At 37.9% G+C, this 16390-nt stretch overlaps 1 protein-coding gene across 2 annotated transcripts in view; it reads left to right on the forward strand.

The window, feature by feature from the left end:
- Positions 1-16390, forward strand: part of ARHGAP15 (Rho GTPase activating protein 15) — a 619910-nt gene that overhangs the window by 413851 nt on the left and 189669 nt on the right. For both annotated transcript variants that reach the window (XM_030327812.1, XM_030327811.1), the window contains exon 11: positions 2553-2630. In XM_030327812.1, the coding sequence (XP_030183672.1) occupies positions 2553-2630 (78 nt within the window). The remainder of the gene's footprint in view (positions 1-2552; positions 2631-16390) is intronic.

Raw genomic sequence — 16390 nt, forward strand, 5'->3', positions numbered from 1 at the left:
AAGGACACATTGCTTGAATGTGTAAGTTGTAATCTTTTTTAAATCTATCATATTCTTTAAGATTTTATAGGTTAAATTTAAATACTAAACAACCATCTAATGAAAAAGCAAGAAAAGTAATGGTTAATAAATTATGAAGTTCTGAGTATATATGTATAAACCGAAGACCAATATGGTCAAATACTAACACTAGGAATTAAATATTAGAAAACTTTTAATTAACATTATGGTCACATTTCAGTTGTCAAATGCACATTGTACTTAAAAGCAAACAAACTAGAGTAACTTTTGATTAATGGAGCTATTTTGTGCACCAGAAAGAAATAATATATGTGATTTTGATCAATGGAGGGGTCTTAAACATTCATACATACTAATAGATGTCCAACTTCATAATTCTCAGGAAGGGACACAGATTCAAGAATTTATTATTAGGTTATTCTAGAATTACAACACTTAAACCAATTAATACATTTGCTAACAGCTATTTCATTTTATTGATATTACTCCAAATTGCTCTATAGTTGATTACATGCAAGGGCAAACATCGTGAAAATGAATAGGTGGGCAGAGAGGATTTGTAGGGGAGTGAAAATACTCTGTACGATACTATAATGATGGATATATGTCATTATCCGTATTCCAACCCACAGAATATACAAGACCAGAATGAATCATAGTGCAATGATAAACACTGATTATGATGTATCAGTGAAGGCTCCTCAGTGGTAACAAATGTAGCATTCTAGTGGAGGTTGCTGATAATTGGGGAAGCTATGGGTCTATGAAGAACTGGAACCATATGGGAAATCTCTGTACCTTACCTTCAATTTTGCTATAAACTTGAAACTGCTCTAGAAAAATAAAGCCTTCAGAGGTACTGGGGTGGCTCAGTTGGTTAAGCATATGACTCTTGGTTTTGGCTCAGGTCATGATCTCACAGTTCGTGAGTTTAAACCCTACATTGGGCTCTGCACTGATAGTGAGGAACCCACTTGGAATTCTCTCTCTGCCCCTCCTGCGCGCTGCCTTTCTCTCAAAATAAATAAATAAAATAAAACTTAAAAAAATAAAATCTTAAAAGTAGTGAATAATGGTTTTGAATTATACCATCAGTACCAGCATTGCAGGGCTCATGGGTGGTTCAGTGGGTTAGGCGTCCAACTTCAGCTCAGGTCATGATCTCCCGGTTTGTAAGTTCAAGCACCACGTCAGGCTCTGTGCTGACAGCTCGGAGCCTGGAGCCTGCTACAGATTCTGGGTCTCCCTCTCTCTCTGACCCTCTCCCACTCTTGCTCTGTCTCTCTCTCTCTTACTCTCAAAAATAAATTTTAAAATGTTAAAAAAATTTTTTTAAAATACCAGTGTTGGAAGTTATGTTATTCTATCTTAAACTACTGATGAAATATTATGCATAATGGCAGAAATGCTCCTACTATAAAAGAGATTATTTCATGTCAGTAAAGAGCTTTACAAAGCCCTTATTTATGTTATGACAGTAATTTCTACCAATTTATTTAATACTTATGATTGTGAATTACAGTATTTAATCATGGTGCTATGCCATTTCCCTAGAGAAATAGGGAGATGGGTGGTAACCTCATCCCTGGCCTCTCTGAGAGCCTGGACACATCACTAAATATACATTCTTGACATTAAAGTTATGTTATCAATATTCCTTAAGGAGTGTAATAGTGTTTTGGTAAGTGTTTCTCTTTCTATTTTCCTGTTTCCTCATTTTTCGATAACTTGGTCGTGGAAATAACTAGATGCCATAAATAGATGTGTGGAAAACAAGTGGTTGATTATCCAAATCCACGGCCAGGATAAGTTATTTTGAATTATAGACGACCAGTTTTAAAACAATCTGAAACTAATTTCACCATTTTGCCGAAAAATTTTTCTTTATTTTCCCTACATAACAGAACACTCCCTTTACCTATAATACACTAGAGATTATCAGGCTAATGATACATCTGGAATCGGATTTTCATTCTGTAGTTTCAAATAATCAGACCAATGCACCTTACCTTATAGCGATTATAAGAAAAAGAGAATGGAATGGGATAGGATAGGATAGGATAGGATAGGATTAATAGAATGGAATGGAATAGAATAGAATAGAATAGACTGGAGGGAGGGAAGGAGAAAGAGGAAGGGAGACTTCACAAATGCCTTGGGTTATTTTCTGTTCAAAAAAGAGCAATAATGTATATGTAAAGGTTCTTCTCCTGTCCACCACTAGTTTAATTCGTGCCTTTTCCTGGGGAATGAACCTTAACTACAGTGTCAAATCCAATGCTACCTATTGGTCTTCTATGATTCAACTAGACTTAAATTTGTTGATGATTAACTATGACTGAATTTTATGATTAGTTTGTTGAAATTAAACTATTAAGATTGCTTGGTGTAGAACAGAAATTTGTTTTCTCTCTGAGGAAGGGATATTTCGTGTTGATTTACTATTTCCTTCCTTCTCACATTTATTTTTTTTTCTTTTATCCTTTCAGTTCTTTTATGGACAAATATAAAACATGCCCTTTTATTTTCAGGTCTAGATGTTGATGGAATATACCGAGTTAGTGGCAATCTAGCGACAATACAGAAGTTAAGATTTATTGTCAACCAAGGTAAGTGATTTCTTCACTTCATTTTTCTCAGTAGTTTCATCTCTAATGATATTTCAGACTCTCTGCTGTATGTATTATGAATCTATAATGATAAACACTTTGAAGAGAACAAGAGAAAGTTGAGTAAGCAATTGTCACCAGAGAAATAAAAGATAGCCCGCTTACTTGGAGATTAATAGACAGAAAAACCAAATAACAGTTTATGTGAAATGAATAATTAGTGGAAAATGGCAAACTAAAAATTAAAAAAAAAGAATAATAAAAGGGTAAAATAAAGAAAAATAACCTAGCTTTGAAAAATGCTACTGGCATATAATAAACACTTAATCCATGTGGATAAGTACTTGAATAAATGAATGATGGGAACATCAAAGTCAAAATCATAGACGTTAGAAAAATATGTAATAGGTAAGTAAAAGAATTAAAAATTAGGAAATAGATGTATCATCAAAGAATTACAAATGGAAACAATAATGAGATACTACCAAACGCCTATCAGGATGGCCAAAGGCTAAAATGCTGGTAACACCAAGTGCTGACAAGAGTGTGGAATCCCCATTCATTGCTAGTTGAAATGCAAAATGATACAGATACTTGGAAAGGCAGTTTGGTAGGCTCTTAGGAAAATGTATTTATACCATACTATCCAGCAATCGTGCTCCTTGGTATTGACCCAAAAGAGTTCATAACTTGTGTTCACACAAAAGCCTGTGCACAAATATTTCCAACAGCTTTAGTCATAATTGATAAAACTTGAAAGCAGCCAAGATGTCCATAAATAGGTGAATGGGTAAACAAACTATGGTACATTCATATAATGGAATACTTTTTGGTGATAAGATGAAATGAGCTATCAAGTCATGAAAAGACTTGGAGGACCTTTAAATGCATATTGCTAAGTGAAACAAGCCATTTTGCAAAGGCAGTCTACTGTACTACCCCAACTATATGACATTCTGGAAAAGGCGAAACTGTGGAGACCATAAAAGATCAGTGATAGCAAAGGATGTAGACAGAGGGAGGGATGACTCATTGAACACAGGGGAGTTTTCGGGCCATGAAACAATTGTGTCTGATATTATAATGGCAGATACATGTCAGTATATATTTGTCAAATCTATATAATATGCAACACTAAGAGTGAATCTTAATCTATAGACTGTACTTAATAATAATGTATCAATATTGGTTCATCAATTGTAACAGATGTACCACACTAATGCAAATGTTAATAATAAGGGAATTGTGTGTTGGGGTGGAGGTTAGAGGGGTATATGGGAATTCTATATATCCCACTCAGATTTTCTGTAAACCTGAAACTTCTTTTAGAAAAAGCTATGAATTCTAAAAAATAAAAATAAAAATAGGAAATGTTACAGGAAACAAGCAGACCCAAACATCGTAAGTTGGTTAAGAACAGAAAAACTGGTCAAAAAATCTCTATACATCTTAAAAGTTAGGATTTGAATCATCTTTGTCTCTTCCCCCATTAACCAATAGTAGCCCTAGGGTGTGCATAAAGGGAGGTCTTAATTAATGTATGTTGAATAATGTTTGTGTATATGTGTGTGTTGCAAATAGGAGAAGTATTAATACAGAGAAGCATTAAATCCTCCAACAGTGTAATTTGGGTTGAACCGCCCTTTTAAGAGTTGAATGCAATAGTTCTGGCCAGTGGACACATGATTCTTATTTCTGAGAATCTTTGTAACTGAGAATCTCCTCAGCTCTGTTTGCTCACTAATGTGAACCTTTGTGTTTCACAATTACTCTCCTTCGGGGGGGGGGGAGGGTAAAAAACCCCAAAAACAGAACTAAGCTTTACCTCATTTATTAATAGTGGCCCCATTGGACTGAACCAGAATGCCCCCTCTGTGAGTAAAAATTGGATAAAAAAGCCCTAGCCTCATTTTCGTTCCTGCTTATAACCAGCTAAAATCATTCTTTTAATATATTTCATACTGAAGCCATATCCTGATTGGGATTCTAGACAGCTGGGCAACACATTTCTTCTACAAAGAAGAAATCTCAAAACAGAAGCCATGCTAGAAACAAACACTAGTTGCATTTCCTGCCTTTTAAAAAAATTATGCTCAGCAGTTTGAAAAGGCAAAAAAAAATCTGCAATGAAAATATGAAATCTGTCCATCTCATCTTTTGCAATCCAGACTTCAGCGTCCTCTGAGGCTGTGTAGCTGCTCATGTTTCCATGAGAGTTGACAATGTAAAGCTGGACAGAGGCCTGAGTTGGTATCTGGTAGCACAGAATTGTCAGTAAACTGTCTCCCTGGTTTATAGCACTGTCACAATGCAGCATGCTCAACACAAATTATGCTACATTAGGACCTTTGATACTGGCGATTTCATCCAAGTTGTGTTGTGGAGGTTTTTGAATTAGATGATAAAAGAATGCATATACCGGTCTGCCTCAAAATTTTGTTAATCAGATTATCCTTTGAATGAAATCTCTGGAGTGACCCCATAACTTTGGTGCTAACGTCAGATCTTCCCATCTATATGCACACTGATCTCTGACAGCAGAGCTGACTTAGAAGAGAATCAGTGCTGGGTACAAAGAGGCTGACTATGTACATTGTAGCCTCCTTTCTGTGTGTGTGTGTGTGTGTGTGTGTGTGTGTGTGTGCGCGCGCGCGCGTGTGTGTGTGTGTGTGAGAGAGAGAGAGAGCAAGGAAATAAAGTGGCAATGAGTGATAGATAATTCCATGCAAAGCATAAATCGGTATGTGAAAGCAATGCATTCTTTTGTATTCAAAGATGGAACATACATGATTTTGCCATAGTCTCATTGTATTAACACCTTTTATTTCCTCCATGTTCACATTCCACAATGTTTCTTATTTAGATGGTTCTAAATATACATTTTAAAAAATGAACAAGTCCTACCCACCATTAGGCTAGACAAATGAAAACTGATTTGGGGGATTTTCAAGAACAGTTCAATTGCAATTTATGTATTTCACTAACTTTCGTGAATGCTATAATCATCAGCAATTCTAAATACACCAGTTGAATGATTCAATTTGTTTTGGTTTTCTGTTTGACTCACTAAATCAGTAGGAATTGGATACCCTCATTATACTTCCAGATCAGATGGCATACAAGTTAAATTCAAAGTGATCGCTTTTGAAAAGCATGTTCTAATTATAACTAGTAATGTTGATAATAATAATAATTATTATTATTATTATAAAAGTAGCTAACATATTTTCATAATTTATTATATGCCAGGCACTGTAGTAAAGTGCTTTACTTATACCATTTAACTTAGTCCTTTCTACCATCCCACAGAATAGGAATTATTATTGTTCCCATTTTAAAGGTGAGGAAACTGAGGTTCAGAGACGTCAAATAATATCCTAAGGTCATAGTTCAAGTAAGTGAAGGAGGTGGGACTAGATCCCTGGTCCCTATGACTCGGAGCCTATGCTGAATACCTCTACTGCCATTGAGCATTTCACATTCATTAATTGTTGGTTATCTTCTTATAAAAGCGGATATCAGTCTTCATGCTACACGTCCTTGTTACTGACTTTCTGTTTACACCTGCTTTCCAGTATTTGTAAGTGACAGGTACTGCCATAGGACTTTGACTAAAATAGTTCAAGAAAGAAGGGTGCCTGGGTGATTCACTCAGTTGAGACTCTGACTCTTAATTCCGGCTTAGGTCACAATCTTGTAGTTCATGGGATCAAGCCCCGTCCAGGGCTCTGCACTGAAAACGAGGGGCCTGCTTGAGATTCTCTCTCTCTCTCAATCTCTCTCTCTCTCTTTCTCTCTCTGCGCCTCCCCCGCTTCTGCCGTCTGTCTCTCTCTCTTTCTCTTTCTCTCTCTGTGCCTCCCCCGCTTGTTCTCTCTCTCTCTCTCTCTCTCTCTCTCTCTCAAAATAAACAAATAAACATTAAAAAAAATAAATAGTTCAAGAAAGAAAAATGTCTAGGAAATTGCTGAACATCACAGTTATGAAGAAGCCTGGCATTGCCATTCTCTGTAGGGCTTTACATATCTGTGTTTGGACCAAGAAGCTACTTTAATCCAATATTCTGATGTTGCCTTCAGCAGTCATTGAGAACTCTCAATTTACTGGGCCATCGGTGCATGAATAAGCAGTGCTCTGCCTCGTTTGTTGTATTTGGTGACAGCTTTCAATGACATTTTGCTGATGCAACTCTTACACTCTATGAGAGCATCCCCCAAAGAAAACTGGTCCATGACCTTAGATGTCAGCCTGTCACCAGCCTGTGACACTGTGTTGATTCTTCAGAATGATCTATAACCTGATGGTTTTCTTACATGGGGGTACTTTTGCAAAGGACCGACTTCAGCATTAAGAATGCTGCATAACTGACTTGAGAACTTTTGAAAGTGGGTCTTGGAAATCTCACTTGGTTGCATCCCCTCCTCCTGACATCAACATTCTGGTTTAAGCCGCCCATCTAGGCTGATTTCCCAAACTCCAAATTCAGCTCAGACGCTCTTTGGTACTACTTAGATATTCTCTTTCACTCTCTAAAAAAAGGGACAAGAAAGACTGGCATCCTTTTTGGAAAATATTGACTATGAAGCTTCCCAAGCCCATGAGCCAATGGGAGAACCACGAAGCACTGGGGGAAGAACTGAGTGGGAATTTTCCAGACTGGTGTTTCTTAGTACCCAGTAACAAATATTCTCTCTAACCATTTCTTTGAACTGGAGGAAGTTGCTTCCCACCAGGATTTTAGACATGTTTTCCATATATAGGAAAAAAATTTAAAGGAAGAATCTTAGGGACACCCTCCTTCACTTTTTCACACCCAGAGGAACAAAATATATAAATGCCATAAATCTACGTGGCCAAGAATCTTAATTGGGTGTGTGGGTGTGTGTATGTGTGTGTGTGTGCATATGATTGTGCGTGTGTGTTGTTTCAAATGGGAGACAGGTTTTTTTTTTCCCATTAATTTACAGTCTTGCACTTTGCATATCTTTATTCACCCAGATCTTATTGGCATAATAATCCAAATTAAACATTGGCTTAAAGAGATGAATTTGCTTATTTTGAACATGCTAAGAATAAGCTCCATTGAAAATAAACTATTAGAGAAACAATTTCATGTTACCAACTATATCTAAACTACTTTTATATAGATGTGTACCACAATGCCAAGCAAAGCATTAAGTTTAGAGCTACCCCGTGCTTTTCATATTATTTGCAGCATCAAAAATTGAATAAAAGAGGAAACAGAGAAAGGAAGTGAACAATTGGCAGTTCTGTTCTTATAAAATAGCCCTTGTATCAAGTCCATTCACTTTTCTAGTAAGTGCGTTTAGATTGCCCTCTTATTATTTTTAAAACGAGGTATTTCCTTAAGCCTGCTTCGCTCTGACTGCCAACCACAGCAGCAACAAAACAAACTGTTACTTGCTTTATCCCATTCTGTAGGGTGGTTTTTCGGTAAGTCAAATCATTGATGTTGCACCTTTCTGGCCTCCATGTGACAAGATTATCTTTTAACAATGATTTATTTTTCCTATTAAAGCTGAAAAGATCGCTTGATCATAAAAGGGCTAGTCCCTAACATCGTTCAGGGCTTTGGAAACTTTCTTAGACCTCATTTTTCAGCTACATTGAAGACTGGGAGCTCAAAGACCGTTGATGACGAAGCTTGTATTGCTTTCTAGCTGCTTAAAAAATGTACTGTCATTAGTAAATAATGCTGAACAGAAGTAAAAACAGTAAGCTCTTCCCATTCTTGTATATTTATATAGTCTTTAGTCTTTACACAATATTATGTTTTAAAAGATGTTATTTTTAAGTAATCTCTACACCCAGTGTGAGGCTTGAACTCACAATTGCAAATCAAGAGTCACATGCTCTCCCAACTGAGTTAGGCACCCTAGTTTTTACACAATATTCTAATAACAACTTTATGAATACTTCTAGTATCTAAAATACACAAATTCTGGCTACTTATTTTAAAGCAAAATTATATCATCCATTTATAATGAGTTATATTTTATTATTTATTACCTGCCAAGCAATAACGAGCTGACCTAATGCTGTGGTGAGATAGAGGCAGAGACCAGCCAGTGGACAGAGAGCACCCGGTGAACATCAGTGGAACTGCTGCCTCTTGCTTCTGAGCTATTTGTTAGTCTAATGGAAACAGTTTTAACCCCTTTGAATCTCAAACTCTTCACTTACAAAATGGGAATAATAAGGAAAACGCAAGGGCTTTAAAAGCTCTGAATCAGCCAAGTGTCATTTAGTGCTAACTTTAAGATGTTAGATGAAATCAGATCACTGCAACTTAGTTTTCTTAGGACAGTCATGATACTAAATATTAATAATCAAGTATGGTTTGGGACTTCCACCTGATTGGATTTTCTTTGATGACATTAAGATTCTTTTTCTAGGAAGAAATATCAAGTAGGGAACAGCTTTGGAGACTCCCTGCCATCCAATGATTTGTCTCACTAGCCAGATTCATAGGACTTTTGGGTTCCTTGACACAAAAGAGAAATTTAGTTTTATTTTATCAATAAGCTCTGGGAATCACCAGATTCCAAAAGCATAGCTTCAGATTCGTGGGAGAGGTGAGTGAAGTCTACCAAAATTTCAGTTCTTAATTCTAATTATGGTTTTGCCACGTAGATTTGGCAATTGACGCCAGAAATTAAATCAGTCAGAGGTATGTAACTACCAATATCCGAGGATATTTACAAAAATCGGTCATCATAAATCATCATCATCATCACCAACAGAATTAAGTAGTAAAAATTAAAAACCAGTGGGGAAACACACCAAGCTTACTTCTGCTCTTAACTATACTTGATATCACTGGTTGCTGACAGTGACTGTATTTCAGAATTGTATTAGTTTTCTACTGCTGCATAACAATATTAATACCAACTTAGCTGCTTATAGCAGCACACATTTATTATCTCTCAGTTTGTGTGGGTCAGAAGTCTGGGCATGGATTAGCTGAATCCCCATAAAGTTACTCTCAAGACGTTGGCCAGGGATGGGTCCTCACCCTGGAGGCTCAACTGGGGACAGGTGTACTTTCCAAACTCACATGATTATTAGGATTTAGTTCCTTGTGGTTTGTTGGAATTAAGACCTCAACATTACTGGCTGTTGACCAAAGGCCTTGTGGACCTCTCCATAGGCCATCACACAGCATGGCAGCTTGTTTCATTGAAGCAGCAAAGGAGAGGCTAGTAGCTAAAGCAAAAGTTATAATCCTATGTAACATAATCATGAAGGCTATATATATCCCATCACCTTTGGTGCCTTCTGATAGAATCAAGTCACAGTTCCTATCCATACCCTAGGGGAGGGGATTACACAAGACATAAACACAAGGATCAGGGGATAATTGAGGGTCATATAAAGTTTTTCTACCCCAAGAATCAAGTAGGGAGCTTTGAAAAATAAAGATTTGGGAACCCAGTCATAAAAACTCTGGTATAAAAAGTCTGGGATTGAAGCTATAGGTATTTTCTTTTAAAAGAAAACCTCCCTAGGTAAGTCAAGTGCATCGCCGTGTTTGGGAACCCCTGCACAACATCCAGCTCATTTTATTCTGGTTATCTAGTGGAGACGAGACCCACAAGCCATAAAATGTACAAGGTTTATATTTGAGTAAGGCAGAAATAGACTGTGAACTCTTTTTGTTAACATAATTTCTAATGATGAGAGGTTTTCTTTTTGATTACTGATTGATTTAATGATGTTCACTAGCTTTTATGAACTCTGAGTTACAATTTAGAGTATAACTAAAAAATGCCACAGATGTCACATGTATGTTAGTAATATGATTTAAATTACTGATCTGTTTTTTACAACTACAACTGTTTTCCAATGTTGTAGATTCTAGAATAAATAAAAAAGGAAAGATGTTTTCCCTAAGGATTTGCTTTAAAAATGAAAGAGTAAATAATATTTAAAAATGTAACTAAATGATGCCAATGCTAGCATTTAATTGAGAATCTACTGTATGGTGGGTATGGAAAATTAGACTTAGCTGTCATCCTCATAAAAGTTTGCAAGGTAGATAAACTTTATTTTCCACATGATTTACACAAGAAAATTGTAATTCAGAAAGATTAAGTAACTTTTCTAAGACCACAATATTGATATGTTTTGAAGCCAGACAGTGAATCCATTTTAAACTTACTCCAACGAATGTATCGCCGAGTCCTGGATTCAATTTACCATGGTGGAGGGGGCAGAGAGACATGTTCTTCTTTTTAACATCAAAGAATCCAAACCACTTGTTCTCATTATAATACTATACTTTCTTGGTGTCCTGTCTGTGGAACTCTTTTATAAGAGAAGACTTCATTTAAAGGATCCTTTTAATAAATAACTCCTAACTGCCTCTAACTTCATCAGGAGTATAGGAAGTTCGATTCATCACTGTCTCCCCAATATAGCAAAGTGCCTAATACTGTATGGGGGCTAAATAGACACCTGTTCCTATAAAATAAAATAAGAGAATGATGAACTTCTAATACAAACCGACTCTATGTCAATATATGTTGATACCTTGTGTTACGTATTCTTGGGTGTTCCATTCATTGTGTTCCATTTCTTGGGTGTCTCAGTAAAGAAAACTCAAGTTATGTTAGATTTTCTCCCAGACTGTTATAAACAAGCATTTAATTTTAGACTGGATAAAAGCATCATGGAACAGAAATGAAGAGTTTAGAAACCTGTATCCCCTTCTCCTACCTTCATATAACAAAGTTTGAGGAGATATGACTTACCCTTCCTTCACAAAGTATGTTGTTAGCAATTGGGCAAGTCAGGAATGATATTGGTAGCTGTGGTATAACTTGGCTTGCCAGCTTAGCTCTCCAAAATGTTGGGAATGAGCAGGTAGACAGAAAATCCGTATTGGATAATAGCAATGAAATGATCGCTCTTGTTAACGCCATGCTCTGAATTTTGAATTTTGAAAAAATGCTTTTGTTTTTGTTTTCACACAGGAAGTCCCTGTTGCTGGTAATTTCAGCTTCTGTGACTCACATATATTTATCTAGCACCTCTTTTCCAAGTTCTCTGTGTAGTTTAGAAGCATTTTCTAACAAAAGTGTGCTTTAGGAAAAAAAAAGTATTCTTATCACCTCAAAGCTGCTTCTCAAAAAGGAAAAGTAACAGGTGCAAGGCCAAGAAGGAACTTTTTCAGGTTTCCATGCAAATTCTGAAGATAAGTGTCCAAAATGTACAAATGTGGGGTTTTGAAGCAATGCTCAAATGAAAATCAGAATGACTTAGAGACACGTAGATTTCAAAACACATTCTCATTTATGCTCTCACATTCGTGGGCCCACTGGAGGGAGTAGCAGGTATCCCGTCAGCTTTCCTCTTTTCTGAGGGTCCCAAGCACATCAGGATCAATATGAAACTGAGAGGTCAACTCCGTAAAATATGATTTTAGTTTTTACATCATCCTTCCATTGACAGACACTTACAGAGCTCTTATTATGTGCCAGGCAGGCAACATGCAGGATTCTGGGACTTCAGCAGCAAACACAACACATGGACACAGAGCCTGTATTTCCATGGCTATTCTAATCCAATAGCCAAAAAGTCTGGTGATTTATTCAGTGTAAATTGGCAAGAAATACTAGGATCTGCAGGCTTCACAGATTCTTTTCTTCCCAGCTCTCTGATATCACCATGTACCTCTCTTTTGCCTCATTATCTTCTAACCACCCTGGTTTCCTTCCTCAGATACATCAAGCTGATATCCTTACTAAGACCTTGGCTTTTGCTCCTACCTACCTGATATGTGCTTCCTTCAGACCCTGACAAGGCTTTCTTTTTGACACTCAAGTCACCTCGTCAGTGAGACTGACACATCTGAAACACGTGCCTCTACCCTACCCACCCAGTCACTTGCCACTTCAGTGTCTTGTTTTATTTTCTTCAGAACATGTACTATCTGGAACTGCCTTGCTTCTTTGTCTGTTGCTTCAGTGCCTCCCTCCCTCCTCTCTACTGCACCTCTATGTGAGTAAGACCTTGCTTGGTTTTGGTCACCTAAGTATCCTCAGCTCTCATTGTACCTGGAACATAATGGTCTTTAGATAAATATTTATCGAATCTGAATGGATTCAATAAGAGAATGATTAATGAATAATGGTGGATGATCAGTGATGGTTAGAAGAAAATCTTTAGAATTTGAGAGTTTCAATGAACAGTCCGATGAAACGTCTACTTGTCCTCACCTCCCACCTCTACTTGAAGTCACGATCTGACTGTCCAACACGGACCACACAGGAGAGGCTTGGCGAAAAGAGGAGGCAGCTGTGAAGCTGGAAGACCTGAGCCAGCCTGACAACCTGGTTCATTAGGCCAAGAAAGATGGTCTGAGGGAACAATGGATGACTCCCAAACCCCAGTGGTACTAAGACCGTGTTAACAGGACTGTCACCTGCTTATGTGAATTTCCAGTCTGATCCCTCTCAGTGCCACTGCTTGTTGCCAAAGCTCTTCCAGCTCCATATCAGTCTGCCTAAGGGCACCTCAAGCTCAGATTGTGAGTGACTGCCCTGCTCTTGCTGTGACTCAAATAGAGTAACACAAACTGCAAAGTATATGAGAAGAATTAAGAAAGGAGCAAAATTCATTTGAAGAATAAAATACAGCTTTAGGTTGCTGAAGGAAAACTTTAAGTAGGGATTTAGTAATTCAGCATTATTTGCTAAAAACTTACCATGAGCCAGGCTCCCTTCTAGGTACTGAGGAGAATTTGAGGGGATCAGGCTGTGGTGGAGTGTAATTTTAGTGCAATGAGATTGCTAATAAGCAAACACATGCGATGCTTATAAGTCATGTCAAGAATCAGGATAGTGAGGGGTGCCTGGGTGGCTCAGTCGATTAAGCATCCGACTTCAGCTCAGGTCATGATCCTCTGGTTTGTGGGTACGAGCCCTGTGTTGGGCTCTGTGCTGACAGATCAGAGCCTGGACCGGCTTCAGATTCTGTGTCTCCCCCTCTCTCTGCCCCTTTCCTGCTCACACTCTGTGCCTCTCTGTCTCTCAATAATAAATAAACGTTTAAAAAAAAAAGAATCAAGATAGTGATGCAATAGAGAATAACTGGTGAAGATAAGAGGGAAGGTCGTTAGATTGGATGGTCTGGAAAGATCTCTTTGAAAAGGAGCCATCTGAGTGGAAACCTGATCTGATCGGAAGGAGAGAAGCATGCAAAGATGTGAGGGAAAGCAGAGCAGGCAGAGGGAAACTAGTGCCAGGGAACTAGGGCTTGTGTGAAATCAGGGCACAGAGGTCAGAGAAATGGGCAAAGCCAGTCCGGTGAGGCCCTTGTAAATGAAGATGAGAAGTTTTGCCTTTCATTCTAAGTCACTGTGGTGTAGGAGGGATAGTAATCAGGAAATGATCTGATATTATTTATGTGTTTGTCTTTAATCATTCTGGCTGCTATGAGAAGAATAAATTTCAGAGGGCAAGAGTAGAAGCAGGAAAACAGTTAGGAGGTTGTTACAATAGTTCAGTGAAGATATAATGGTAAATGATTTCTGTGAGGTAAACTGCATATCCCAATCTGTCTCATTTTCCGTGCGCCTCTTTGAGCCATTCTTTTTTAGGCAGTAAGGGGCAATGAGAACACTGGCTCAGGAGTTAGAAACCCAAGGTCAGTTTCCGTATGACCTCTTACTAGCTGTGATGTCCTGCCCAAGTCATTACTCTCCCCAGGGCAATTTTCTTATCTTTAAAGGAAGATAGTCCATTCTCTTGAAATGAGGCGATCAACATGACACAATGACTACATTGCACTGGAAAATGCTACACCACATAGAAATGGAAGTTCTATTGAACTATGTCCCTGAGACCCATCCTAATGGAGACAACCATCGTAATCAAATGATATGTACAGGTTTTTTTAAGTAAAGAATATTTGATAAAGGACTAATCTTATATGTTCCTTGGATTATTTATTTTTTTTTTATTTTTTTTTATATGAAATTTATTGACAAATTGGTTTCCATTCAACACCCAGTGCTCATCCCAAAAGGTGCCCTACTCAATACCCATCACCCACCCTCCCCTCCCTCCCACCCCCCATCAACCCTCAGTTTGTTCTCAGTTTTTAACAGTCTCTTATGCTTTGGCTCTCTCCCACTCTAACCTCTTTTTTTTTTTTTTCCTTCCCCTCCCCCATGGGTTCCTGTTAAGTTTCTCAGGATCCACATAAGAGTGAAACCATATGGTATCTGTCTTTCTCTGTATGGCTTATTTCACTTAGCATCACACTCTCCAGTTCCATCCACGTTGCTACAAAAGGCCATATTTCATTTTTTCTCATTGCCACGTAGTATTCCATTGTGTATATAAACCACAATTTCTTTATCCATTCATCAGTTGATGGACATTTAGGCTCTTTCCATAATTTGGCTATTGTTGAGAGTGCTGCTATGAACATTGGGGTACAAGTGCCCCTATGCATCAGTACTCCTGTATCCCTTGGGTAAATTCCTAGCAGTGCTATTGCTGGGTCATAGGGTAGGTCTATTTTTAATTTTCTGAGGAACCTCCACACTGCTTTCCAGAGCGGCTGCACCAATTTGCATTCCCACCAACAGTGCAAGAGGGTTCCCGTTTCTCCACATCCTCTCCAGCATCTATAGTCTCCTGATTTGTTCATTTTGACCACTCTGACTGGCGTGAGGTGATACCTGAGTGTGGTTTTGATTTGTATTTCCCTGATAAGGAGCGACGCTGAACATCTTTTCATGTGCCTGTTGGCCATCTGGATGTCTTCTTTAGAGAAGTGTCTATTCATGTTTTCTGCCCATTTCTTCACTGGGTTATTTGTTTTTCGGGTGTGGAGTTTGGTGAGCTCTTTATAGATTTTAGATACTAGCCCTTTGTCCGACATGTCATTTGCAAATATCTTTTCCCATTCCGTTGGTTGCCTTTTAGTTTTGTTGGTTGTTTCCTTTGCTGTGCAGAAGCTTTTTATCTTCATAAGGTCCCAGTAATTCACTTTTGCTTTTAATTCCCTTGCCTTTGGGGATGTGTCGAGGAAGAGATTGCTACGGCTGAGGTCAGAGAGGTCTTTTCCTGCTTTCTCCTCTAAGGTTTTGATGGTTTCCTGTCTCACATTTAGGTCCTTTATCCATTTTGAGTTTATTTTTGTAAATGGTGTGAGAAAGTGGTCTAGTTTCAACCTTCTGCATGTTGCTGTCCAGTTCTCCCAGCACCATTTGTTAAAGAGGCTGTCTTTTTTCCATTGGATGTTCTTTCCTGCTTTGTCAAAGATGAGTTGGCCATACGTTTGTGGGTCTAGTTCTGGGGTTTCTATTCTATTCCATTGGTCTGTGTGTCTGTTTTTGTGCCAATACCATGCTGTCTTGATGATGACAGCTTTGTAGTAGAGGCTAAAGTCTGGGATTGTGATGCCTCCTGCTTTGGTCTTCTTCTTCAAAATTCCTTTGGCTATTCGGGGCCTTTTGTGGTTCCATATGAATTTTAGGATTGCTTGTTCTAGTTTCGAGAAGAATGCTGGTGCAATTTTGATTGGGATTGCATTGAATGTGTAGATAGCTTTGGGTAGTATTGACATTTTGACAATATTTATTTTTCCAATCCATGAGCAGGGAATGTCTTTCCATTTCTTTAAATCTTCTTCAATTACCTTCATAAGCTTTCTATAGTTTTCAGCATACAGATCCTTTACATCTTTGGTTAGATTTATTCCTAGGTATTTTATGCTTCTTGGTGCA

The sequence above is a fragment of the Lynx canadensis genome, chromosome C1, assembly GCF_007474595.2.
Source record: "Lynx canadensis isolate LIC74 chromosome C1, mLynCan4.pri.v2, whole genome shotgun sequence".
Taxonomy (NCBI): domain Eukaryota; kingdom Metazoa; phylum Chordata; class Mammalia; order Carnivora; family Felidae; genus Lynx; species Lynx canadensis.